The sequence below is a fragment of the Schistocerca gregaria genome, chromosome 7, assembly GCF_023897955.1.
Source record: "Schistocerca gregaria isolate iqSchGreg1 chromosome 7, iqSchGreg1.2, whole genome shotgun sequence".
Classification (NCBI taxonomy): domain Eukaryota; kingdom Metazoa; phylum Arthropoda; class Insecta; order Orthoptera; family Acrididae; genus Schistocerca; species Schistocerca gregaria.
In genome coordinates this window covers 331,482,391-331,495,048 of record NC_064926.1, presented here as the reverse complement: position 1 = coordinate 331,495,048, position 12,658 = coordinate 331,482,391, and the positions used below count along the sequence as shown (strand labels likewise).

The 12,658-nt window shown below is 43.2% G+C and overlaps 1 protein-coding gene across 1 annotated transcript in view; it reads left to right on the top strand.

Annotated features, from left to right (window-relative positions):
* LOC126281516 (nose resistant to fluoxetine protein 6-like) overlaps positions 1–12,658 on the top strand; it is a 281,119-nt gene that overhangs the window by 121,279 nt on the left and 147,182 nt on the right. The window contains exons 5-6 of the mRNA XM_049980555.1: positions 2,559–2,650; positions 7,254–7,441. Of these exons, the coding sequence (XP_049836512.1) occupies positions 2,559–2,650; positions 7,254–7,441 (280 nt within the window). The remainder of the gene's footprint in view (positions 1–2,558; positions 2,651–7,253; positions 7,442–12,658) is intronic.

Below are 12,658 nucleotides of genomic sequence, written 5' to 3'. Positions count from 1 at the left end.
TTGCTTTACTCGTCATATGGCAAGGGCCTTATCGACCATACGTCTGCTCTGTGAGACTCTCCCATTTCTTTCTGTTGACTGCACAGTTTGTCCATCCAGTGTTGACGTTCATCCCATCTGTGCCCTCCCGAATGTTATTTCACTAACCAATTCAGGGTCTTCCTCTTTCTCTTTCTGCCGAATGCTGCTTTAAGTAGTCCATATTGCCTGCCCGATTCAACCTTATCTTCTTTAACACTTCGACGATGTTACGGTGTTTGTAGAGCTGTCTTCCTCCGTTCCGTGATATTTTCATCATATACAGTTCCAAAAAATTTGTTGGTGTTTTTCTTTCGACTATTAACTGTTTTTCTTTGTCTTAACGTTACACATCCGTTTAATATTATCGGTATAATAGTCAATTGATACAAGGTGACTTTGATGTTTGCTTCAATCTAGATGTGTAACTTCTTTTCCAACTTCATTTACAATCATTGTAACTTCTTTAGCGATAATAGTCAGCAAATATCTGAAGACGCCTTGTAAGCCGAAAACCTCTTAAGACAATAAGAATAATACTGTAGAACAAAAGCGAGCTTCCGCTTTTATTTATTATAATGTTATTCTACCAAGAACCGACGGGAGGTTCAGTTAACATTCTGTCTTTTGTTCATTAACACTTAATCCTCTTTTCTCAGCAATTTTGAAATAATTTTGCCTCATTCTGATTGATTCTGTTTCGGAAGTACGTGTTAATGGTACTTCATCTGCTTAGGCAAATCTAATAATGCTCACCTCCTGCATTTTAATCCCTTGCAAATTAGTTTTACTACATTCTCTAACGATCTTCTCCCTATGTCCAGTCCAGTGAAAGATTATAATTTTTATTTCCTCTACAGATATCTTTATACGACATGGAAAGTTTCGTCTAAAGACTTTTTAACTAATCAAATTAGCTTTAATTGTATTTCAAATTCTCTCGTCATATTTAGGAGTATACAGCTGTATACTATTGGTGGTCTTTATGAAACCTAGCAATAATATGCGAATATCTATAGTGAATTCCCAAGGTGTTTCAGTTATTTGTCTTAGGGTGAATAAATGGTCTAATGTGGATCTATTTGTGCAGAAACCGGGTTGGTAGTTACCAATTAGTTCTTCAGTTATTGGGATCAGTCTGTTTAATAGGAAAAGCGGTAGGGTTTTATAAGTAACGTCCAGTAACGCAATTCCTCTGTAGTTATCTTCTTAAATACCGGGCCTATAATTGCGGTTTTCCAGTCAGCAGGTATGATTTCTGTCTTCCAAATTGTTTATATTAAAAACTGTAGTTCTAATACCGGTCGATGAATGTGCTGCGTGCTTGTACAGTGTAGTGCTGGGTTTGTGTTGTTGTGGATGAACGGACGGTAAATGGCGAATCTCGGTGCCATTCCTCTCGAATAACGCCAAAAAGACCGCCGAGCTCAATGTCCACATCCGACGGATGGATCCAGACAACAGTGACACATGTGTTCGCTTCATGAGATACAGCAGAGAGATTTGGAATTTAATCCATGAAGTTGGGGCAAAGACTAGTGTTCAAGAACTATACGACTACACTTCTCCTTCCCTTGCCAACGAAGTACTGGTAGTGAAAATTTTCCACCATCAGGATTCGAACCGGCTTACCTCCGAGTCGAGCGTCACCGCAGTAGCGTGCGTTATCTATCGCAGCTACGGAGGTGGATTCTCGATTAATAGGGGACTGTAGATGCCACATTTTCGTGCGATACGAACGCTAAGTCACTAAAGACTCATTGTAGCTAGTTAACGGCAAGCGCTGGTGGTATAGTTAATGTTTCGTAGGTTCAGTAACTTTCGTAACTGCCCCTATTCTTTGTGTTAATCATCGATTAAAACTAAAGCCCCTATTTGCGGAATTGCAATTCCTTGACGTTCGCGAGTCATATACTTGAATCGTAACTTGCTTCATGGTCGACTAGTAAATCAATACGTGTTGAGTCCCGTAAGAACGTCCTTATTCCTCGCTTTCTTTCTTTATAACATACTTTGCCTCCAAGTGTTTTCTTAGTGCATTTTGTAAGTACTGTTGATATGTAACACTGAGTGATATGTTCCTCAGCAACACTTGGTCACAAACTGTGTGCCTTTAGTTACCCTAGAACATTTATACTTATATTAATATACATTAATTGGTACCTCATTAATTTTGACAACTTCGCTTGCATTGCAATCATTTACACAAGATAGTTTAGCGATATCCTGAACCCAAGCCTATAATTTTCCATATTTTTCCTTCCATAGTGCATCAAGCTCATAATTACACACGTTTGCAGGAGATAATGCTACACATGCCGCAAGCAGCAAATACAAATACATTTTCCTTGCGGCATATGAGGTGTGTTCGTTGCTGAACGAGTCCACGAGATGCAGGACAAGTGCACAAAACATCCGTTGCGCGCAATTACAGATCATCAAGAAATAATCAGTATATTTGAATGACGTCTAGCTCAAATCAGATTCTCTTAAATACAGGATTCAAGGTCGAGCATATAAATTTGTGTCTTCCCTTGCAGGGGTGTCGCAGTCTTCCTGCTGGCTCTAATGGTGGTGGCCACAGCGACCGAAGGACTGCTCCGTCTGAAGAACAGCACTGCCAAATCTAAAGGTACTGTGCTTCGTTCTTGCTCTTCCGGTCTTACCGTTCCCTCTTGGTTCTTGTACATACCGTCTATTACCCGTCTTCCCCTATAGCCTACATTTATTTCCCATAGAAATTCGAATATCCTGGACCATTTTGCTGTGTCAAACGCTTCTACTCGGTCGAAAAATTCATATGAATGTATCTTGATTTTTCTTAACTCTTCTGTTCATTGTTTTTTTTCTTTTTTGTTTTTTTCTTTTTGAGTCATCAGTCTTCTGACTGTTTGCCCGCCAAGATTCCTTTACCGGCATCTCAGAGTGACACTTGCAACCTACGTCCTCAATTATGTGCTGATGTATTCAAATTTCTGTCTTCCTCTGCAGTTTTTTCCCTCTACAGCTCGCTCTAGTACCATTGAAATAATTGCCTGATGCCTTAAGAGATGTCCTACCATCCTGTCCCTTCTCCTTGTCCGTGTTTTCCATATATTCCCTTCCTTCCGATTATGCGCAGAACCTCCTCATTCCTTACCTTACCAGTCCACCTAATTTTCAACATTCGTCTGTAGCACATCTCAAATGCTTCGACTCTCTTCTGTTCCGGTTTTCCCACAGTCCATGTTTCACTACCATTCATGCTGTGCTCTAAACGTACGTTCTCAGAAATTTCTTTCTCAAATTATGGCCTATGTTTGATACTAGCAGACTTCCCTTGGTCAGCAATGCCCTTTTTACCAGTGCTAGTCTGCTTTTGATGTTCTCCTTCCTACGTCTGTCATTGGTTATTTTGTCATTGGTTATTTTGCTGCCTAGGTTGTAGAATTCCTTAACTTCATCTACTTCGCGGCCATCAACCTTATGTTAAGTTTCTCGCTATTCTCATTTCTGCTTCTTCTCATCACTTTCGTCTTTCTTCGATTTACTCTCAATCCGTATTCTGTACTCATTAGTCTGTTCATTCCATTCAGCAAATCATGTAATTCTTCTTCACTGTCAATCAGGTAAGCAATGTCATCAGCAAATCGTATCATTGATATACTTTCACCGTGAATTTAAATTTACTCCTGAACCTTTTTTTATTTCCATCATTGCTTCTTCGATGTACAGATTGAACAGTATGGGCAATAGTCTTCATCCCTGCTTTTTTAATCCCAGCACTTCGTTCTTGGTCTTCCACTCTCATTATTCCCTCTTGGTTCGTGTAAATATTGTACATTACTTGTCTCTCCCTATAGCTTACCCCTATTTTTATGAGAATTTAGAACATCTTGCACGATTTTACATTCTCGACCGCTTTTTCCAGGTGGAAAAATCCTGTGAATGTGTCCTGATTTTTCTTTAGTCTTGCTTTCATTATCCTTCTGTTCATTATCAAGTGCAACGCTATAATTGCTTCTCTGGGTATTTTCCTTTTCTAATTGCAAACTAACCGTCATCTAGTAGGTCTTCAATTTTCTTTTCCATTCTTTTGTATATCATTCTTATCAGCTTGTATTATTCTTACTGTTTTCATGGTAATTGTACGGTGGGCATTCAATATGTAATGCAACAATTTTTTTCTGAAAGCAGGTTGGTTATATTTAGGATACCAATACAACACATTATCCCCCATTCTCTTGACTGAAAAACCCTATTTTTGACCTAATCTCCGTTCATTGCGTCGGCCTTGACCTTACTGGGAGATCCGCATGAAATCACTATTGGTTGACGTTGGAGCCCACGTCTCGCTGAATCAGTAACCGCACTATCGTCCACGTACTGCTTCCCGCGGACTGTAACCTTCATTAGGCCAAATAGATGGAAGTCTGAAGGTGCGAGGTCTGGGCTGTCGAGTGGATGAGGAAGAGAAGTCCAATCAAGTTGTGTGAGTTCGCCTCGGGTGGACAGATTTGTGTGACACCTTCCGTTATCGCGAAGAAGTTTGTTTGCATTTTTATGGGGACGAATACGCAGAAGTCGTTTCTTCAGTTTCCCGAGGGCAGCCTAGTAACATTTCAGTGTTGATTATTGCACCACGAGGGAGGACATCAAACGGAACGACCCGTTCATAGTCCTAGCTGACCATCACCATGCCTTTACCGGCTGAGGGTGCGTCTTTGAACTTTCTTTTAGGAGGAGAAGTTGTGTGGCGCCACTCCATGAACTGCAGTTTTGTTTCCTGTTCGAAGTGATGAATCCATGTTTCATTGCCTGTGACGATGTTCGAGAAAAATTGTCACCGTAGCCTCGTAACACGCAAGCGATTCCGCACAGAAGGTCCCTCGTTGCTTTTTATGGTCTTCAGTTAGGTGGCGAGGATCCAGCGGATACATACATTTTAGTACGCCATCTGGTGAACGAGTGTGTCAGTGCTACCAGCAGAGACGTTCAGTCGTGCAGCGAGGTAACTGATTGTGATCCGTCAATCACCTCTTATAAGAGTTCCCGCAAGTTCCAACATTGCAGGAGTCACAGCTGGGGGTTCGGACAAGTTTGCGCGACCTTGTTACGATGACGACAGATGTCTCACCCAACGGCTCACCGTGCTTTTGTTCACCTCTAGGCATTCGTAGACATTCTGCAGGCGCCTATGAATATCTGCAGTGTTCTGGTTTCCTGCCAAAAGAAACTCAATACGAGTTCTGTGCTTGTAAAGCACCTGCATCACAGTCGCCATTCTGAAGGTTACGCATCGCGCCGGCGCCTATAAGAACTCCACGAAACTGTAGGGGCTCATGCAGGAATATTCCAAGATCTCCCACAACAAATACGTCATTCTTTACCGTAACTGGCCGAGAAAAAAATGTGTTGCGTTACTTACTGAACTCCCCTCGTTCTCTAGTTCTCGCACTTACACTGTGTGATCAAAAGTATCCGGACACCCCCAAAAACACACTTATTCATTTTAGGTGCATCGTGCTGCCACTTACTGCCAGATACTCCGCATCAGCGACTTCAGTAGTCATTAGACATCGTGAGAGAGAGCAGAATGGTGCGATCCGCGGAACTCACGGACTTCGAACATGGTCACGCGATTGGTGTCACTTGTATTATACGTGTGTACGCGAGATTTCCACCCCTAAACATCCCTAGATCCACTATTTCCGATGTGATAGTGAAGTGGAAACTTGAAGGGTCGTGAACAGCACAAAAGCGTACAGGCGAACCTCGTCTGTTGACTTACAGAGACCGCCGGCCGCTGTGACAGAGCGGTTCTAGGCGCTTCAGTCCGGAACCGCTCTGCTGCTACGGTCGCATATTCGAATCCTGCCACGGGCATGTATGTGTGTGATGTCCCTAGGTTAGTTAGGTTTAAGTAGTTCTCAGTCTAGGGGACCATAGTGCTTAGAGCCATTTGAACCATTAGTGAACTGACAGAGACTGCCGACAGATGAAGAGGGTCATAATGTGTAATACACAGACATAAATGCAGACCATCACACAGGGATACCAAACTGCATCAGGATCCACTGCGTGTACTATGACAGTTAGGCGGGAGGTGAGAAAACTCGGATTTAATGGCCGAGCGGCTGCTCATAAGCCACACACCACGCCGGTAAATGCCAAACGATGCCTCGCTTGGCGTAAGTAGCGTAAACATTGGACGATTGAACAGTGGAATAAGGTTGTGTGGAGTGACGAATCATGGTGCACAATGTGGTAATCCGGTGGCAGGTTGTAGGTATGGCGAATGCCCAGTGAACGTCATGTGCCAGTATGTGTAGTGCCAACAGTAAAATTCGGAGGCGGTGGCGTTACAGTGTGGTGGTGTTTTTCATGGAGGGGACTTCAACCCCTCGTTGTTTTGCGTGATACTATCACAGCACAGGCATACATTGATGTTTTAAGCACTATCTTGCTCCCCACTGTTGAACAGCAATCCACCGGATGGCGATTGCATCTTTCAACACTATCGAGCACCTGTTCATAATACACGACCTATGGCGGAATGGTTACACGATAATAACATCTCTGTAATGGACTGACCTGCACAGAGTCCTGAGCTGAATGCTATAGAATACCTTTGGGATGTTTTGGAACGCCGACTTCGTGTTAGGCCTCACCGACCGACATCGATACCTCTCCTCAGTGCAGCACTCCGTGAAGAATGGACTGCAATTCCCCAAAAACCTTCCAGCACCTGATGGAACTTATGCCTGAGAGAGTGGAAGCTGTCATCAAGTCTAAGAGTGGGCAAGTTCATATTGAATTCCAGCATTGCCGATGGAGGGCGCCACGAACATGTAAGTCATTTTAAGCCATGTGTCCGGTTACTTTTGATCACATAATGTATTTGGTCTTTACTATCTTCAGGCTTGTGTGGATGTTATTTTTCTGAAAGTCTTATGGCATCCAAATAAGTAAATCAGAAAAGTATTACAGGAATACTCAAAATTACTTGAATTGTTTATCACACGCACATGTTGTGCCGCTTTAATGGCGACGCAGCTACCTTCCGGATAGTCTGTGAGCCATCAACGCCCTAAGTGTCGCCTTTATGGTTGTCTCACTAGCTCCTTTCAGTGTCGTCGCAGAGCACATGACACTTACTTCAGAATGTCGGCGTACTGGCCACTGTTGTGAGTGCTTTGCTGAAACGCCCAGCAGACCAACTTGAGACTGCGGCTATCTGTGTGTTGGTGCTGCAGGCCTGCGGACGTTGCTGTGCTTCTCGGTGATCTCCAACTGGCGGCGGCTGGCGCAGCCCCCGCGCAAACACCTCAACCTGCGCTACGTGCAGGGCGCGCGCTTCCTCACCATGACCATCATCATCCTGGGACACCGCATCGTGCTGCTCGAGGCCGCGCCCATCCTCAACCCGGAGTTCATCGAAAAGGTACGCCTCACCTCGCGTCCGACACACTTTCTTCTACTTCAAAAGCGAACAGAGCTGTATCAAAGATCATGTACCAATGAAACTGCAGCTCAAACTTCAACCGATTAAACCATAAGTATTCTCGTGCTGAAGAGTGATCCAAGAAAGTTGAAAAGAGTAATTTTATGAAAAAGTTGCCGCATCCGTGGTCCAGGGGTAGCGTCATTGAGTAGAAATCGAAACGGCCTGGTCCTCGGGTTCGAAATCCCCATCATCATCATCATCATTTAAGACTGATTATGCCTTTCAGCGTTCAGTCTGGAGCATAGCCCCTTTGTAAATTCCTCCATGATCCCCTATTCAGTGCTAACATTGGTGCCTCTTCTGATGTTAAACCTATTACTTCAAAATCATTCTTAACCGAATCCAGGTACCTTCTCCTTGGTCTGCCCCGACTCCTCCTACCCTCTACTGCTGAACCCATGAGTATCTTGGGTAACCTTGCTTCTCCCATGCCTGTAACATGACCCCACCATCTAAGCCTGTTCGCCCTGACTGCTACATCTATAGAGTTCATTCCCAGTTTTTCTTTGATTTCCTCATTGTGGACTCCCTCCTGCCATTGTTCCCATCTACTAGTACCTGCAATCATCCTAGATACTTTCATATCCGTAACCTCAACCTTGTTGATAAGGTAACCTGAATCCACCCAGCTTTCACTCCCATACAACAAAATTGGTCGAAAGATTGAACGGTGCACAGATAACTTAGTCTTGGTACTGACTTCCTTCTTGCAGAAGAGAGTAGATCGTTGCTGAGCGCTCACTGCATTAGCTTTGCTCCACCTCTCTTCCAGTTCTTTCACTATGTTGCCATCCTGCGAGAATATGCATCCTAAGTACTTGAAACCGTCCACCTGTTCTAACTTTGTTCCTCCTATTTGGCACTCAATCCGTTTATGTTTCTTTCCCACTGACATTACTTTCGTTTTAGAGATGCTAATCTTCATACCATAGTCCTTACATTTCTGATCTAGCTCTGAAATATTACTTTGCAAACTTTCAATCGAATCTGTCATCACAACTAAGTCATCCGCATATGCAAGACTGCTGATTTTGTGTTCACATATCTTAATCTCACCCAGCCAGTCTATTGTTTTCAACATATGATCCATAAATAATATGAACAACAGTGAAGACAGGTTGCAGCCTTGTCTTACCCCTGAAACTACACTGAACCATGAACTCAATTTACCGTCAACTCTAACTGCTGCCTGACTATCCATGTAAAGACCTTTAATTGCTTGCAAAAGTTTGCCTCCTATTCCATAATCTCGTAGAACAGACAATAACTTCCTCCTACGAACCCGGTCATATGCCTTTTCTAGATCTATAAAACATAGATACAATTCCCTGTTCCACTCATAACACTTCTCCATTATTTGCCGTAAGCTAAAGATCTGGTCCTGACGACCTCTAAGAGGCCTAAACCCACACTGATTTTCATCCAATTGGTCCTCAACTAATACTCGCACTTTCCTTTCAACAATACCTGAGAAGATTTTACCCACAACGCTGATTAAAGAAATACCTCTGTGGTTGTTACAATCTTTTCTGTTTCCATGTTTAAAGATTGGTGTGATTACTGCTTTTGTCCAGCCTGATGGAACCTGTCCCGACTCCCAGGCCATTTCAATTATCCTGTGTAGCCATTTAAGACCTGACATTCCACTGTATTTGATGAGTTCCGACTTAATTTCATCCACCCCAGCTGCTTTATTGCACTGCAATGTACTGACCATTTTCTCCACTTCCTCAAATGTGATCCTATTTCCATCATCATTCCTATCCCATTCTACCTCGAAATCTGAAACATTACTTATCGTATTTTCACCTACATTGAGCAACTCTTCAAAATATTCCCTCCATTTGCCCAAGGCATCCACAGGATTCACCAGCAGTTTTCCTGACCTGTCCAAAATACTTGTCATTTCCTTCTCACCTCCCTTTCGAAGACTGCTAATTACACTCCAGAATGGTTTTCCAGCAGCTTGACCCATAGTCTCCAATCTGTTTCCAAAGTCTTCCCAAGATTTCTTCTTGGATGCTGCAATTGTCTGTTTGGCTTTGTTTCTTTCTTCAACATAACTTTCTCTGTCTACCTGAGTTCTAGTATGTAGCCATTTTTGATACGCTTTCTTTTTCTTTTCACAGGCTGCCTTGACTGTGTCATTCCACCAAGCTGTTTGCTTCATCCTACTTTTACACACTACTGTTCCAAGACATTCTTTAGCCACTTCTAGTACTGTGTCCATGTACCTTGTCCATTCCTTTTCCAATGACTGTAATTGACTACATTCAACTACCTGGTACCTTTATGAGATCGCTGTTATGTACTTGTGCCTGATTTCCTTATCCTGAAGTTTCTCCACTCTTATCCTCCTACATATGGACCTGACCACCTGCACTTTCGGCCTCACAATCCCAATTTCACTGCAGATTAGATAATGATCAGTGTCACACAAAGAATCCCCTGAATACACGTGTGCCCCTCACAGCCTTCCTGAATTCCTGATCTGTTATTATATAGTCAATGACAGATCTGGTTCCCCTGCCTTCCCAAGTATACCGGTGAATGTTCTTATGTTTAAAAAAGGGGTTTGTGATTACTAACCCCATACTGGCACAGAAATCCAAGAGTTGTTTCCCGTTCCTGTTGGCCTCCATATCCTCTCCAAATTTACCCATAACTTTTTCATACCCTTCTGTTCGATTTCCAATCCTGGCGTTAAAATCACCCATGAGCAGAACACTCTCCTTGTCTTCACTCTAACAACTACATCTCTGAGTGTCTCATAAAAACTATCCATCTTATCTTGATCTGTACCTTCACAATGCGAATATACTGACACAATCCTAATTTTCTTGCTAGACATTGTCAAATCTATCCACATCAGTCGTTCGTTTACGTACCTTGTTGCAATTACGTTGGGTACCATTTCTTTCCTGATGTAAAGCCCTACACCCCATTGTGCTATTCCTGCTTTGACTCCTGACAGGTAGACCTTGTATTCTCTCACTTCCTCATTTTTCTCACCCCTTACCCGAATGTCACTTACAGCTAAAACGTCCAGCCCCATCTTACTTGCAGCCTCTGCCAGCTCTACCTTCTTCCCAGAGTAGCCACCATTGATATTAATAGCTCCCCATCTCATTACCATTTGTTTGCCAAGTCGTATCTTAGGAGTCCCTGGTTTGTCAGTTAGAGATGGGACTTCGTCACCTCCAAAGGTCCGAGGCATTTTGCTCTGATTGTTGCCAGCATCATATTTACAGTACGAGGGAAGCAGGTTGCTAGTCTTACTTGCCCTGAGTCCCATTGGGTATTACCCCTAACGGTTGAGGGACTAACCGGTCGATTTAGTAGTCTTTGCCGTATGAGCACAAAGGTGACCACGACCCAGAATATGTCCGAGATGCCCTGTCTTATTCCAAAGTAACTGGTACCGCGACTGTCGGGACCACTTACTTGGCCACTCATACGTTGCCCGTGGTTCATGAACTAGGACATGACTAAAGGAACCCACACCATGAACCACTTCGAAATCCCCCACCGATTAAATTTTGATTAGTAATCAGCATTAGTGGCCGAAGACTTCCCGCATAAGAAGTCCCCTCATTCTGCCAACGGCCTTCTCAGAGAGGGCGGAGAGAGGTTCGAGGCACTCTCTTGTCCTTGGGCCCCTAAAGGCGGAAGATTCAGCAATTATAAAAAGGGAAGAGGATGCAGAAGGCAATGGAAACAAATGCATTAAAGATACATAATGTGTATCCACAGGACATGTGGCCCGTAACTGAAAAAGTGTCATCAGTTCTCCATTGGCAAAAGATTCAACAATAGTCCTCCATTCGGATCTCCGGGAGGGGACTGCTAATGGGAGGTGACTATGAGAAAAAGGTTGAATAATCAACGAAAGGATAACGTTCTACGAGTCGGGACGTGGAATGTCAGAAGCTTGTACGTGATAGGGAAGCTAGAAAATCTGAAAGGGGAAATGGTTCAAATGGCTCTGAGCGCTATGGGACGCAACATCTGAGGTCATCAGTCCCCTAGACTTAGAACTACTTAAACCTAACGACATCACACACACCCATGCCCGAGGCAGGATTCGAACCTGCGATTGTAGCAGCAGTGCCGCTCCAGACTGGAGCGCCTAGAACCGCTCGGCCACCGCGGCCGGCGAAAGGGGAAATGCAAAGGCTCAATATAGATATAGTAGGAGTCACTGAAGTGTATTGGAAAGAAGACAAGGATTTCTGGTCATATGAGTATAGGGTGATATCAATAGCAGCAGAAAATTGTGTAAAGGGAGTAGCATTAGTTACGAATAGGAAGTTGGGGCAGAGAGTGTGTTACTGTGAACAGCTGAGTGGTAGGGTTGGTCTTATCAGATTCGACAGCAAGCCAACACCGACAACGATAGATCAGGTGTACATGCTGACGTTTCAAGCTGAAGATGAAGAAATCGAGGAAGTGTATGAGGGTACTGAAAGGGTGATGTAATTTGTAAAGAGAGATGAAAATCTAATAGTCATGGGGGATTGGAAGCCAGTTGTAGGAGTAGGAGTAGAAGAAAAGGTTATAATAGAATATGGGCTTGGGATAATGAATGAGAGAGGAGGAAGACTGAGTTCCGTAATAAATTTCACCTTTTAATAGTGAATACTCTGTTCAAGAATCACAAGAGGAGGAGGTGTACTTGGAAAAGGCCGGTTGAAACGGGAAGATTTCAGTTAGATTACATCATGGCCAGACAGAGATTTCGAAATCAGATACTGGGTTGTAAGGCGTACCCAAAAGTGGATATAGACTCCAATCACAATTCAGTAGTGATGAAGAGCTGCACGAAACTTACGAGATTACTCAGAAAGAATGAATACACAAATAAGTGGGATACGGAAGTACTAAGAAATGACGAGATATGCTTGAAGTTCTCCAAGGTTATAGATTCAGCAATGAGGAATATCTCAGTAAGCAGAAGAATGGGCATCTCTGAAACGGGCAATCACAGAAGTTGGGAAGAAAAACGTAGGTAGAAAGAAGGTAACTGCGAAGAAACCATGGTAACAAAAGAAATACTTCATCTGTTCCACTAAAGAAGGAAGTACAAAAATGTTAAGTATCCTCATACGGAATAGTGATCGAAGAAACTTTAAAAGAATAACTTTATTAACAAGA